This window comes from Phaethon aethereus (genome assembly GCF_964289735.1).
Source record: "Phaethon aethereus genome assembly, chromosome: 18".
Lineage (NCBI taxonomy): Eukaryota > Metazoa > Chordata > Aves > Phaethontiformes > Phaethontidae > Phaethon > Phaethon aethereus.
The window spans coordinates 10214400-10230434 of record NC_138594.1 but is presented as its reverse complement, the minus strand read 5'-3'; the positions used below and the strand labels follow the sequence as shown (position 1 = coordinate 10230434).

The 16035-nt window shown below is 40.3% G+C and overlaps 1 protein-coding gene across 1 annotated transcript; it reads right to left on the bottom strand.

The window, feature by feature from the left end:
* Positions 1-556: 556 nt before the first annotated feature.
* On the bottom strand, positions 557-7727 carry MILR1 (mast cell immunoglobulin like receptor 1; the record flags this gene model as incomplete). The annotated part of the gene is made up of 8 exons (XM_082008018.1): positions 557-1370; positions 1715-1777; positions 4568-4657; positions 5113-5226; positions 5728-6012; positions 6342-6629; positions 7559-7603; positions 7694-7727. The coding sequence occupies 8 exons, from the start codon at positions 7725-7727 to the stop codon at positions 1318-1320; spliced, it is 972 nt and encodes a 323-aa protein (XP_081864144.1). The 3' UTR covers positions 557-1317.
* Positions 7728-16035: the final 8308 nt, after the last annotated feature.

Genomic DNA, 16035 nt, shown 5'->3' with positions numbered 1-16035 from the left:
TAAGCTACTACATCTTGCACTTGATAAACATAAAAATCAGAAATACATTATCAAGAGTAACAGAGGAAACAGAAGAAATAAATTGTAAACAGGTTTTGACAAGCTTTTTTGTGGACAAAAAATGTTTTTACATAGAAAATGGTGGAAAAAGACTAATGTGTGATCATAGTTATCCTATACTTAAGTGCTGTAGTCAAAATCAGATGCAAGAGTTTGCAGAGATACGAAATTGAGCTATTCTGATGTTCTGTAGATTTACTACATGTGTACAGCTTGTGAAGCCGCTGTATTAAAGTGCTTTAAGGTGTATGCAACAAGGCATGGGGCCACTGATACACAGCAATGTCATGAAACAAAAGAACTTGCCCTAAAAATCTCTTCTATTAATGTGGTGCTTATTTAACTATAAACAGGTTATTTGTAACTGATAAACACTAAATAATATTAATTGCTGCATTGTGTAATTATGCTAGATACAATGCAAGGTTAGAATAGTGTGGCAGTGTGATTTACTGAACTCATGGAATTCTACATAAGCTGGCTATGGAATGACGTTAAAACAACCCGGAAACATCTAAGAAACAGCCTATAGCAGGATGCAGAATTTGTTTTGGAGTTAACTGTCCCAAAAGTTAATTTTAGCATCCTATCCCTACTCTGACAGCTGAAGTAATGTTGAACTGAGAAATTGCCATCCTTGCTGCCAGGTAACAGCAGGTACAGAGGCCAAATATGGATCTGCTAGCGTGTGCCTAAGAGGGTAACACAGTTGGGATTTTTTTTTATTATTATTATTATTATTACTTGCCTAAAGCCTTTTGATTATCTTATGTTTGCTTACAATCCAGTTTCTACTTCAGGAGAATTGTTAAATGTACCAGAACTTGGGTGAAAACTTTACATCATCTATTCCTTTCTGTTTATTCATCAGATGCATATAATGCCAAGCTATATATTGTGTCTAGCAGGATCTTACCCGACAGTGATTGCATTGTTTAATTTTGTTTTTTATGGTGGTATTTGGGCAATAAACTGTTTGTCTAATGGGACTGCTATTTGGGTCTTGGCTAATTCCAATTTTTTTCCACTCTGCTTTTTCTTTTAAATTGGAGTCCCTAGAGATTATGACTTTGGGATTTTGCTTGCTAGTAGAGAATGAGCTATATCGTCTGTCTACAAAATAATCAGGCCAGGAAACTAGTATCTAAGCATCATCTCTTTCTGTGCAGACTTGGTGGTACTTACCACATCTGAAGACTGGGAGATTCTTTAAAAATACATGATTAAGTGAATCACAAAAGAGATCTTACCTTGTACTCAATCTCTGATGAGGACCTTTGAATAAGCTGTAGCACATGTCCTCTTCTCTGCTAAAAGCCAGAAGAACGTAATTCATAATTGCTTTTTTTGGTACGGATACACAGCAGAAGAATTGATAGTCCGTCAGCAACTTGGTCACTAATAACAACTCCTGCATGGTTTCATAATGAGGCGGTTGAATTTTTGGGTCATAGGATGGTGATAGGCTTTTTATTTGAGGTTTTTTGTTTGCTCCCTCCTCCCCCCAATGTCTTAAAGTTATTTTAATTTCTACAAAGTAAGCCATTTCAGTATGGAACTGCTACTATCTAAATCCTGCCTCCCCCCAGCAAAATCCCCTAAAAACATACTTGTGCGCATCAGATGTTCCAATATTATAGATTGAGGTTTTCACCTTTTTCATCTTCTCTTCTAATAACAGAAATGTTGATGTATTCCTCTTCTGGTTTAACAGGCTCTGGATTAAAGATGATGAAGAACAGTTAACTCAATTACAAGAGACTGACCAGATTTTTTTTTTTTTTTAATAATCTTGAAGCAAAGCAGCGAGATTCTGTATTGCATATAAATCTACCATGCTTTCTGTAGCGTTCCTGGGCCTTATCTCAGCTATTGTTATGGCAGGGAACATTGTCTCCGAGGACAAGGCTGAGATACTTAATGCCTTCTTTGCCTCAGTCTTCAATAGCCAGTCCAGGTATCCGCAGGGTATTCAGCCCCCTGAGCTGGAAGATGGGGATGGAGAGCACAATAACCCGCCCATAATCCAGGAGGAAGCAGTTAAGGACCTGTTAAGCCACCTGGACACCCACAAGTCTACGGGGCCTGATGGGATCCACCCGAGAGTACTGAGAGAGCTGGCGGAGGAGCTTGCCAAGCCACTCTCCATCGTTTATCAGCAGTCCTGGTTAACAGGGGAGGTCCCAGAAGACCGGAGGCTTGCCAATGTGACACCCATCTACAAAAAAGGCCGGAAGGAGGATCCTGGGAACTACAGGCCTGTCAGCCTGACCTCTGTACCGGGGAAGATCATGGAACGGTTGGTCTTGAGAGTGCTCACAGGGCATGTGCAGGACAACCAAGGGATCAGGCCCAGCCAGCATGGGTTCGTGAAAGGCAGGTCCTGCTTGACCAACCTGATTTCCTTCTATGACCAGGTGACCCGCCTAGTGGATGAGGGAAAGACTGCGGACGTTGTCTACCTGGACTTTAGTAAAGCCTTTGACAGCGTCTCCCACAGCATTCTCCTGGAGAAACTGGCGGCTCGTGGCTTAGACAGGTTTACTCTTCACTGGGTAAAGAACTGGCTGGATGGCCGAGCCCAGAGAGTTGTGGTGAACGGCGTTAAATCCGGCTGGTGGCCGGTCACAAGCGGTGTTCCCCAGGGCTCAGTTCTGGGGCTGGTCTTGTTCAATGTCTTTATTGATGATCTGGATGAGGGGATCGAGTGCTCCCTCAGTAAGTTTGCAGATGACACCAAGTTGGGTGGGAGTGTTGATCTGCTGGAGGGTAGGAGGGCTCTGCAGAGGGATCTGGACAGGCTGGATCGATGGGCAGAAGTCAACTGTATGAGTTTTAATAAGGCCAAGTGCCAGGTCCTGCATCTCGGTCACAACAACCCTATGCAACGCTACAGGCTTGGGGAGGAGTAGCTGGAGAGCTGCCCAGCAGAAAGGGACCTAGGGGTGCTGGTTGACAGCCGGCTGAATATGAGCCGGCAGTGCGCCCAGGTGGCCAAGAAGGCTAACAGCGTCCTGGCCTGAATCAGAAATAGTGTGGCCAGCAGGAGTAGGGATGTGATCATGCCCCTGTACTCGGCACTGGTGAGGCCGCATCTTGAATACTGTGTTCAGTGTTGGGCCCCTCACTACAAGAAGGATGCTGAGGTGCTTGAACATGTCCAAAGAAGGGCAACAAAGCTGGTGAGGGGTCTGGAGCACAAGTCTTCTGAGGAGCGGCTGAGGGAACTGGGGTTGTTTAGTCTGGAGAAGAGGAGGCTGAGGGGAGACCTTATCACTCTCTACAACTACCTGAAAGGGGGTTGTAGCAACGTGGGTCTTGGCCTCTTCTCCCAACTAACTAGTGATAGGATGAGACGAAATGGCCTCAAGTTGCACCAGGGGAGGTTTAGATTGGATATTAGGAAAAATTTCTTCACCGAAAGGGTGGTCAAGCATTGGAACAGGCTGCCCAGGGAGGTGGTGGAGTCATCATCTCTGGAAGTGTTGAAAAAACGTGTGGATGTGGCGCTTCAGGACATGGTTTAGGGGACACGGTGGTGCTGGATTAATGGTTGGACTTGATGATCTTGAAGGTCCTTTCCAACCTTAGTGATTCTGTGATTGTCACTGTCCTTGCAGGCTATGTGGGTAGGATGCTGATTGATACCTGGCATGAGCAGCTGCACAGAGCACTGAGCTAACAGCAGAGCAGATAGAATTCCACCTGTCCACTACATGAACAGGAAGGCAGATTTGTTCGGAGAGAATGATTCCCTTTTTGATATTCAGAAACGGGAAACATAATACCCTTTCTGTTGGTTTGTTTTGGGGCTTTCTTTTTCCTTTGAAAATCCTGACATTCACATATAAGGCAAATGTAGAAAATGACAAGATAACAGCATCATGGCTTTCATGTAATGTCTTCGTTATTGTGTGTTTTCTGCAACTGAAGTAGCACAATGTCTTAACGTAAAGTTGCTTTGTTGTCTAGCCTTACTTCATAACTTCATAAATTTGAAGTGACTGAGCCTTGTTAAAGTTAAGAAACATGGAATAAAGAACTACTGTGTACTGAACAATTTTGAACAGAATGCAGGAGCTATGTAAGTTTTATGCTACAACCTGCATATGCCCACTTTTGTCTCTTAGTATTGCACCTCTAATCTACTTAATGTCTTTTAATTTTCTTTTCCTCTGTAATGGTTATCTCAATCCTCACCATGAGTTGCCAAATGCAATTCTTCATTTTACTTCTGTTTACGGTAGATTTTTTTATAGAACTTCATTCAACCAGCTGCAGTTTTGGCTGCATAGCTGACAGGTAAGTGCCAAATGTGGATCCTGAGGGACTTCAAAATAATGCCTCTGCCAGGCATGGTCAGTAGTGGTACTAGGTGTCTCATTCCACTGCTTTTGCAGTACCTGAAGAAATTTGCCCATGCTAGCTACAAATAATGTAATAGCATTCTTCAACCAGACTCCCAGAAGTAAGTTTCATGACTGCATGGGGAGTAACATGAACTTACCAATCTCTGCATATATGACATAGTTTTTAGAGTCTTCCGCATTCACTGTTGAAGTAAAGCCAGTTGAGGACCTAGTAGACTTAATTTTTTCTGCAAATTGTAGAAGAAAAACAAATACATGACTATATTCATATATCAGTTTTTCTTAGAGTGAAATAAACAGCTCCATGACAGTTTTTGGATACTTGGAGATCTCAGATAATGTTATTTTCATTATAAAAATTGCTCCTTAACCAAGGCATTTTTAATAGAATTTCCTTTCTTTACTAAAAACAATGGTGTCCAATTCTTTCCAACATTTCAGGGTATTAAATTAGATGTTGCTTTGCTTCCCCCATCCCACACCTACCATACAAAACATAGTTCAGAGGTTTTGTGTTGCCAATGTCTTGTTAAGTTGCCGATGCTGGTTAAGAGGAGACTTGACAACTTGCTAAAATACTAAGAGTATAAGTCCACTTGTAACATGATGTTTACACACTAACATGTATTGACAGCATAAATGAGCACTTCTGGAAAATGAAACAAACATTCAAATAACTCACTTGCTTTATATGAAGGAATTATGAAAAATGGAATTGCCAGACCAAATCCTATTATGGCTAGTAGAAAGATCAGTCCAAGAGAAATTATCAGGGGTTGAGAATGGCTTCTCTCTTCTGCCAAAAAGGAAAAAAAAAAAAAGGTGTTTATGCAATGAAATGTTGTTTCATATTTTAAGTATTTTCTGTAAAATCAACACTTTGCACTTCTTTCAGCTTTTGGATTAATTGTGGCTAATGTAACTACTCAGGAGAGTCCTGACTGCAGGAAGGAAGGGAGCTTGCTGGTGCCAGTAGACTTTCTCTTTCACAGGACCAGAGAGAAAAATGAAACTGGATTCTCCCCAAGGTGGACCAAGGGTGTCTTGTAAAAGTGAATCTTTTACAGTCCTCCTTCATGGCCATTTCAACCTCTACTACTATCTAGACTGCATGGAATTCAATCTTTTTGCGTTAATTTTAAAAACTCAAATTATTTTTTTATTGTAAAAAATTGTATTTTGAACATTACATGGCAGGAACAACATTTCTGGCTAAAAACCTTGCACTATTACAACATTCTGAATTTTGTGTGGTCCCTGTTTATCGACAGTGGTAAACTGCTTCATGCATGCATACCTGCTAATGTAAAGTTGAAACTGTTGCTGTATTTTGTAGTATTGTGAAAGCTATTTTCAGCTCTGCATTTATAGGTTCCAAAGTCACTAGAGGAATTGATAAATAGAAAAACCACAGCTGCTTCCCTCGTCTCCATCTTCACTGGGGGAGAGATGTTTTGTCTTCCTTTGAAGAATATGTACGTGATAGGAAGAGAGCCGTTCTCTGAGAGACAATACAGGGTCAAATTCTGGCCTTTCTTTGCTTGAGAAGTGGGTGAGCTCAGCACTGGTTTGGAAATTGGCTCTGTAAACAGAAAACTGAAAAGACTGCATCACTGACTACAGGACAAGCTCCAAAGCACAACTTGGAGCTAAGCGGCAACATTGACAAAGGGGATGGGCATCAAGGATGGAGGGCTCAGTGAGCCGGATCAGAATAGCACTGCCAACTCCTAAGGAAATAAGAGCCATCTGCAGTGAAGTTCAGCTCCGCAATCAAGGCAGGGACACAGAGCAGTCTAGAACAGCACCTGCTGCAAAGCCCTGACTCCTGCCGCTGCAGATATATTGCATCAGACATGGCTATGTGCTCCTAAAATAAAATGTGCTGAGAAGGTACACAGCAAGACATACCTATAAGGGTGAAGTTGAGACTATTGCTGTATTTTCCGCCACTGGAGATGTTATCCTCAGCTTTGCATTTGTATTCAGCCACGTCACTGGCAGAGTTGATAGTCAAGTTAAATAAACCAGGGGCCAAGTCTGGCCTGTTTAAAGTGGATACCTTCTGACTGTGTTTAAACAATGTGTATCTGACAGGTGGAGATCCAGATTCTGAGTGGCAGGAGAGGGTCACGTTCTGGTTCATCACCACATTCAAAGTCCCCTGAACAGGTATGAGCCTGGGATTGGACAGCATCTCTGGAAAGAAGAAACTTCTGAGTGAGTTCACTGCACCTATCATCCAAGGAACTCTCAGATTTTTCCCAAAAACTGTGGAGAACCAAGCTATACTTATTTCTATTGAAATAGGGGGTTATCTTTTTTTTTCCACTTCTGGTAGTGGCCAATACAACTTTTTTTTTTCCAAATCTGTATGCAGAAATCAGTATGCAGCTTCAAACACGATGAAAAATGCATGTCTTCATAAAAAAGAGAGCATATACACACAAAACCAAAACATGTATCCAGATGAACCAACAAAAACACTTTTGAACTACAGCAGCAATGAAGATAATAGAAGTATAAAATATAAATATAAATATAAATATAAATATAAATAATATAAATATAAAGGGATGTTAATTGTAGGAGAAAGTAACCTTATATGCTAGTTGAGAAGCATGTGAACCTGAAAGTAAAAACAGCATTTTATTTCTGGCTGTATGTGAACAGGCAGAATTAAGCTTGTGTACGTAGATTGAACTTTTGAATAGCAGCAGCAGCAGCCTTGACAGTCTATCAATCAAATCAGTTTGCTTTTATAAGATTATACAAATAAATTTGTAATAAAAACTTGTAATGCCTTTTTACAGAAAATGGCAATAAACTAGTCATGACAAATAAATTATGACACTTCTAGAGGGGAAAAAAATATGTGTTGTGGTTTAAGAAGAAAAAATAACTCCATCCCAGCCAAAACCAGGACAATATGTTTTAACAACTTAAAGCAATTTTGACTGTACACATAAATCAGCGAAGACACAGTTAACTTTGTATAGAAACTTGTAAACTGCCTCACTGCACAGACAAGGGCAAAAGATTTAATTTCACATGAAGGTTTTGAACATTTTTAAATCCCTCCCCCATTTTTTGTTAACAGTCGATTTCCCAAACCCAAGAGAACCTACCTTTGCCATTGGCAGTAGTTTTCTGAATCTGCAGAGCTATTTGAACTAAGAGAAGAAAAGGAAGCTTTCAGACAAGAAACAATGGTTCTTGTTTAGAAAGATTTGTAATATGTAAGAAGTATGTCCTTGGCTTACAGTAGGAAAACAGCAAAATTGTGAGAAAAAACATTTTCTTGATACTGAGCAGGACAGCTGGTGGAGTTACACTGATGAGATCTTTGAGCAACGGCTGTAGGGGTTGAGGAAGTCCTAAATATGGAAACAGTGCTGATCTTTACTGATGTTCTTGTAAAGACTTTTGTAATATTCCACTTACATTTAGCCTGTGGCAGACAGAGTAGTGGGCAGAAGAAAAAGCTGTAGAGTGAGGAACAGCATTTTGGGATACAACTAAATGTTACATAGAGTTGTTCTAAGATGTAGCTGACATAACCAGCAGTTTTCCATGTGAGATATGTGTGGTAGAACGGTGCTGCCATGCAGTATCCAAGACTGTATATAATTTTTCTAGTGCTGTTCTTATATGGGAAAGAGATCACTGGTTCATATCAAACAGTCACGTTTGCTAGAGATAATATAAGTGATTGTATGTCTGAGACTAAGGGAGTACATGATATTGGGTATTTTTAGCAGCAATGTAATTAAAAAAACCCCAGTACCACATACTTTTAAAAATTAAAAAAAAAAGGCAAAAAAAGAGAGTATCAAATCTATAGAAGTTTTAAGATGATAATGAATATTTATAGCTTGTCAGCTTGTTAGATATTTTGGTCAAACTTCAATTATTAAGCTGTGAGGAAGTGAGATTTTGTACTAGAAGATATAAATCCATCATGAATTTGAGTTTAACACCACTGCAGAAACAAATTTGATGACTAATTTGATCCTCTAATCTGTAATACTAAGCTACATAAGTACAGCAAGTAGATGTTCTTTACTTGTCATCCTCTGGGCAAAGTAAATGTAACCTTTAGCTATCCATGGGCAATGCCTTCTGAAGAACCCTAGGCCCTGTTGTAGGTAAAGAAGTAACTACTGATACAGAGAATGCCTTAGAAGTGTGGTGATCTTTGCCTTATTTCTTACTTCTTTGTCTCCAGTTTCTGAAGGTAACAAGACAAGGCCTTACAAAGCCTCCTCCTGTAGTAGAAAACCCCTCCCAAAGCCTGTCTGTTGCAGCATTGCAAAATTTCCTCACAGCATTTCGTGTCCCACCTCCTTCCTCTTTGCGGTTTTTTTTTGTTTTGTGTTTTGGTTTTTTTTTTTAATTTCTTTTAAGATGACCCCCACCCTGCCCTCGCACATGTTTCTTATGTGGAAATGCTGACAACTAACTACAAGACTGGAACATTTCTTTGCAGCTGGCAGGAAGCATGTATAAAAATGCAGCTGTCACGAGAAGAACTGGGAGTGCTTGCGCATTTTCCTGTTGTGGGAACCTGTTCTTTGTCAGAAAAGCACACAAAGAAGTCCTTAAGACGCTGTCGGCCAGGTGACGGGGGAGCAGAAGTGTCCCGAAAGCTGCGAAGGAGCCCGGTCTCTCGCCTCCTGTCAGGAGGAGAGGGCGGCCGGCCCGCGGCAGCCGCCGGAGTCCCCTAAGGGCTGTGGCGGGAAGCACGCGCGCAGCCGCCCGCCGCCTCCGTGCGTCCCGCCGGCGGTTTCGGTGCCTTCGCGGCCCTCCGCTCGTGCCCGCGGGCGGTGAGGAGGCCTGCATCGCCACCCCTTCTCCGAGGCGCGGGCGGGGCGGCCGGGCCCGGTATGTGATGGAGGGAGGGGCTGGGGGCTGCAGGCTGCCTCACGCACAGCTGAGGGCTGTCTGCGGGCAGCATACGGAGCCGTTAAGCCGCCGGCCGCCTCTTACTCCTCCTGCTCTGTAAAGCCGCTGAGGGGTTGTCTGGCGATTCTCACCCAGAACCGAATGCTTTATTTCTTCTAAGAAGCTTATTAATTTTCTTTGTGTGTGTGTGTTACATGGCATGAGCACAGAGAGCGGGTTGCTTCCCTCAGGATGTGCGGCCTAGGTATCTAGGGAAGATGAGTGTGGGTTCAAAGCACTGGTTTCTATTTGGGAAGTGATGAGACCTTTTGCAGAACTGTTTGTGCCTTTCTTGGCTGGTTGGGACGCTGCCAAGCAACCCTGCTCTCTCTTTTCCCTGCTATCTCTTTTTCCCTTGGGTGAAGAATCTGTAGTTCAGTGTATCGATGTCCTCAACGTTCAGTTTGTTTTGTTTTTTGTTTGTTTGTTTTTTCCTTAAAATCTGAGTTTAGGGGCTGAGATAGGAGGGAATGTTTTCTTTGACATGTCCTATTCATCTTAACTATACATGTAGGATTATGGGGAAGAACTGTGTTTCACTTAACTGTCCAATACGTGTGCCTAGCTGTTTCATCTGCTCAGATATCTGTTTACTTTTCAACTTTTATAATTGCTTTGCAGACCATTAATAAAGACACTTCCTATGTCAAAAGATTTTTGAACCATTACAATAGGATTTGGTAGCTGAGGCTTACTGATGAAGTTTGTATAAAAGCCAGACTGCAATTGCTAGATTACCACTAGGGGAGTGATAACATGTACTGGTTAGAAAATGAGACTTCAGATGAAGTTCATAATGTAAATGATTAAGTTACGTTGTTATAAAAAAAAGCTTCCAGAAAAATTTACTTGACTACTCAGTCCTACAGGGCAAGGAAGGGCTGGATATACTAGAATTTGTTGAAGCATAGTCCAGCGGACTGTGTGTACTTATGGGAGTTGTGGGTGCCAATAATGCATTATTATTCTCAAGCACTACGCTTGGAATAACACTTTTAGTTTCTGCTGTTTTATATTAATATAATTGTGATGAGTATTCAACAGATCTGAAGGTGGATGGCATCTTTATGGCAGCTTTGTAAAAGGCTTTAATGCAGTATTTTTTCCACACATGCTGGAAGTGTCCCAAATTTAAGAGAATGAGCTTCATTAAATCCTGTAGTATTACTCTGAGACAAAATGTTACTGTCTAATTTTGCCCTTCAGTAAGGAGAACAGCATCCATATTGCCCATATGGCATCCAGTTGGCCATATTGTCAATGTGAAACGGGAAAAAAAGGCAAAATTAGCCCTTGGTGTTACCTTTCTGTGAGGTTTTGAATACTGACTTTAACTGGGAATACTAACTAGCTCATTAATTTCTTGAAGAATGTCCTGGATAGTAGTAAAAAAAGTTTACTTCTATGTTGATTGTTTTTCTGGCAGAGTTGGCTGTTGACTTTAGACTAATATGTTGATCAGTTCAGCATGTATACATAGAGTTTTATAGCATCAGTAAGATATTGTGTGAGGTTGGAGTTCCCTTTTTATGAGATTTACAACTTTCCTGCCTGGAATGAATGTGGTTCTATATGTAGAAAGAACTGAATACATTTAACAAAAAGTAGTGAACAGAAGCCATCCAGCCAAAACAAGTTACAAAGTATGAAAGGGAGATGTGCATCACTTGGTGCTCTGACAATATTCTGCCTCAGGCAAGCAAGTGGAAGATAATAAAAACTGAGCTTTCATTCACAAGGTCAATTCTTTGACTTGAGAATGAAAATAGTGTGAGATAGCATTCTGTAGGAAGCCTGTGAAGGCTTCACACTGTATCTGTTTTGTCTGCAAAAAGGTTTTACTGATATAGCTAGAACATCACAGAATACTGTATTTTTACACTCCTACTCAAAATGGCTGTGGTGGCAAGCCTGCTGTTTATTTTAACTGCTTGGTATTTGACTGTGAGAAGATCCTTTTTATAGAGGACGAGTAAGAGTAGAAGAGGAAAGGATCTTTTTTATATGCATGTGTAAGATATCTTTAAATTTCTTGCAGTGATCCTTGGGTTCTGAATGGGAATTTCAATGTAGTGAATGGTTTCCAATGAACTGCAAATTGTGAGGAACATGTAAGCAGGTGAAAGGAACTTTTGGGTACCCAATTTGATGAACCAAGCAGTTGCCAAGTCCCTCAAAGATTAAATATTTTAAAACAGTACTTCTCCCTCACCCTCCCCCACATAAAAGGAAAAAGGCAGAAAAAAATTTGATGAGACACCAAAGACTGAGGTTACTAGTGCACTTCTTTTGGGATAAATTCTGACATCACTGTCTGAAAAGTGTTCCAGACAAATGTGTTCAGGAATTGCTATGAGGATCTACAGGTTGAAAAATACAGAGTACACTCTTAATTAGCCTTCTTTACAAAGTCATAGAAGCAATTTTAACTTTTTCTTCTTCCTAACGTCTGACAAATATTAACCTTTTTTTAAATTTATTTACTTTGAATACTTAACATATTGAATTTAAAAAGTGTTAAAAAAATTAAATACACCTGTCAGGACTATGTCTGGTTTTTAGCCCTTTCCAAACTTATGTTCCTGTAGTCTGAAGAGTATCTGCCCCTTCATGCATCCTAACTAGAAATTATCAGTGGCAGCAGTGGCTGTGTGGACACGTGCTGCAGACCAGGAAGCCAATAAATTATTCCTCTTGGTTTGTGTAAAGTCTGCTGAAAGATTTTCTGTCAACTTGGATCAGCTTGTTGAGTGACTACCAACTGAATTGAAGACTATGAAACTGATGTGGCATAATGCTGGGAGAATCATCAAGCAATATGAACACAGTGGGAATGTACAGAGAAGGAAAAATATTTCCAGAATTAATTCCCTCTCCAGGCAGAAGGTTCTGACCTTTTCTCTGGCACTGTCCATACTCTGTGATGAATATTATGGCTGAGCTCCAAGGCTGTTTTCCTGCTGAATTGAGAAATGCTGGATGTTTAGCAAAACAAGTGCAAATTCTGGTATGTTGCCAGATAAGCACACTGTATGATAGTGACACAGTCTGTGGTGTCTGTTTCTCAACTGAAGAACTTGCGAACCCAGTAGAAGACAGCAGTTAAAAATGTCCTCAAGGTGTAGAATTAATCATGTATGCACACTACTGGAACAGCCGAAGTTTGAGAGGTGGTATCACAGACCATGGTCATAATGTAAATCAACAAATAGATTTCACACCTCTGAAAGAAAGAATTTCTCTCCTTTTGTCTGAATGAATTTTTAGGGTACATGGAAGTGTGTGCTACATTAAATACAAGTAAAGACTTCAGATTCCTAGTGTTCTTTTCAACGTGACACCATATTGGTAAGGAAGTGTAAAGCCAATTAGTAATAATTAGCTCCTCTTGTATTCAAAAGAAAAATTTCAGTGTGACTGCCTCAGTGATATTCTCTTATTATCAGCTCTCTGGTTCCTTCAGTTATTTTTCGAGATCTAATTTAAACCGCCATTTGGAGGAGGTGTTGGATATCAGTAATCATAGGTTTAACTGCGAAAGAGAGAAGTGAGAGAACCAGTGTGCTTCGCTGTAGTGGTTATCTCCCAGTAGATGGTGCCATTGTGAAATGCAATTTATTCCGAGAAGCACAAACTTTCGGCATTCTAGAGTTTCTGTACATTGTAGAACTTCTAGACTTCTGGGGAAAACAAAAAAAAACCCTCGTTCATTTCTTTAATGTTCTTTGTAAGTATTCAATCCAGGGATAAAATTAATTTTTTATTCTTCTCCAGAGAGGTATAAAGAGACACTTTAAAAATAAAGACAAAGGATGCAAATGTCTCACATTCAAGAAAAGACAATACACCCTGAAAATATATGTAGAACAAACTCAGTTTATTCCTGGTTCCCCAGGGTTTTGTCTAGACTTGTGAAAACAGCTACGTTTGTTATAGTTCTATTATCTATGTGTATACTGAAACAAGAAGTGATAATTAAGCAAAATAGTTCACAGTTGCAAGGAACCAAAAACACTTATGTGCATCAAGGATTGGGGGATTAGAAATCAGAGCTGCTTTTCTGTTCTTGATTTAGTTACTGGAAAGCTGGTGTTGACTTCAGCATAGATGGAAATAGATTTCTGATTTTTTGTAAATTTTAAAATAAAATTTAGAAAATCCCAAACATTTGTAGGTACACCTATAGAGCAATTAACTCTTTTTAAAATCGGTGAATTTGCACAAGAAATTATATGGAGCCTTCATTATCAGGGACAAGATTTTATGACCCCAGAATGTTGGGTTAAGATAAATGTTTTATCAGTAAATCAGTGAGATAGAACTTGAAGGCAACAGATGTAGAGACTTCATCTTTTCTGGTGAAAGTGAGACTCCCATCAAGAACTGGGCGGGGAGACAAAGTTTAGGGGCCCCAGAACATTAGCTGGAATCAGCATGTGCTCTGTGAGGAAGAAAGATGTCAGTCCTAAAGATTGGCATGGCTCTTTACTGTCATGCCAGTCAGCTGGAGAGCAAATGAAAACAGCTGAAATGTGGTGTGAACTCCTAGTTTCCTTTCCCGTCCTAAGGGACTGGCTGAAAACATTGTATTTGAAGAGGGAAAAATTTGAAAATCTTATTCAGCATTTTGCCCTTAGTTAGGAAAATAGGCTTTGCCTCTGATTTTAGGCAAAGCTTTGTTCAAGTGACAGAGCTGATGGTTTTTGGGAAATGTCATATGTGAGCAAGTAGCAGGGGACCCAGGCAGCAGAAACAGGGATTTAATGTTTAAGGGTCCAATTCGTTGGGCAGTAGATTAAATGTAAGGATTCCCATAGGTTTCAAAGGGCATTGTGTCAGATGATAATGACTATTCTGTCTGCCTCAGGAGGTGTGTTGCATTTTTGAGTCAATCCTACTTTTCCCACAAATATAATAGCGACTGAATAGTGGTCTTTATATGATGTATATTAGAATAACTTTGATCTTAATGTATTTAAGAAAAATGTATCTTGAGAGATTACAGTAAGATGACTGCTAGGAAGATATGCAGCTGTATTACCAGCACAGGTACATTTAAGTTTATAGTCTTTAAGTCAATCTGAATTCCAGTTTAACAATGGAAGATTCTTTTGCATTTGAAATGCTTTTCTCCCCAAGTTTCATAACATTTTGGCTTAAATTCCTGCAGCTGCATTTACTTCTTGGATTTTGGTCAATGCCAGCTAGATTTTCCTCTCCAGGGCAATGTTGAGGGCTTATCAAGAATATGACAGTCTAATCGGCCTGTGAGATCTTATGGAACATCCTTTACTTGGGAGTGACATCTCGCAACAGCCTCGGGTTTTGGCACCGTTAAACCTTACTCCTGACCTAGTTCATCCTAAAAGCTGGCCTTTCCACCTCACTCTGAAACTAACCTGGTTCTGAACTAAACCATATTGGTTCACTCTGAAGGATGTTGGCCCACACTCACTCTCCTTCCCTCTCTGTGGCTAAGAGCAGAGCCTTTGTCCTGCCGTGGGAAAGACTGGTGTGGTTTTGCTGAGCTTTGTATGTCATGCTGAATTCTTTTATGGGGAAAGGGGGAAAGGGGAAATCTCCTTCCTTCCTATTTTTTGTTATCAATAGCAAAAGTTGATCTACCTTTGTTCTCCACCTGCCATGTATCCTCCTCCTCTTTTCCTTTACATGGCTCTGGAGACCATTGTTGGCAACCAGCCAAACCATCAGTCTTTTGTTGTTGGTGGATTTCCAACAGACTGGATTAAGCAGAACAAATACTATTGCTAGTTAACCAGCTTACTTCTTAGTCATTAGCTGCTATGACTATTGTGCCATTCTGTACTCCCTCCCTGCAAAACAGCTAGATAGGTGCTTGTTCATATTGCCAATACATTGTTAAAGAGGAGTGTTTTCCTCCTGTTTCCTTTTGCAAAATAGCATGCTTATGTGTGTGTAATACAAGCATTAAAGTACACTTATAGTTTTGGTGGAAAAATATAGTTTTCATTGACCCCAGGAGAAAAAAAGGGGTTTTCATATAAACAGTGACGCTTATGAGGGCTGTATGTCTCATTTATAGACTTATGCGAACGTGTTTAATATTGTTTTAAGCAGTGTTTTAACAAGCCTGGAAAATATTGCTGGGAAGTAAAGCATTGACTGTCTACAAAGGAAAGAAACTAAGGGATTAAGAGTTGAGCACTCGATTTTCAAGAATAACTAAATCACTACTTAGGAAGTTCTGGGACACACAACTTGAAGGGTATGATTTCAACTCACTTTATCAAGCCTATAGACAGAGTCAGTGTTAGGGTGTAAGTGGAATTACTTAAGTCTGACTTAAAAGTGGGCTGATAATCTAAGAAAGAAATATCCTGAACAACTGAAGGGTATGGAACATTGAATTCCTATAAGTTACAGAGTAAATGTTTTTTCTGGAAAAATGAAATTGGTGCTTAAATCTGCCACTTCTGCATTGTCAGATAATTTAAGATTCATTCATACAAAAAATGATAGTACCAAAGTAAGAAAAGTAGAAAAGGAGAGAGCGGGACAGGACAGTATCTCTGTAATCCTCTTGCTTTCCTTGTTCTGCCTACCTCTCCCATCCCCTCCCCATTTGAGTATCAAGAAACTGGTCATGGTAATGAGATTTTACATTTGACTTTTCTTTACA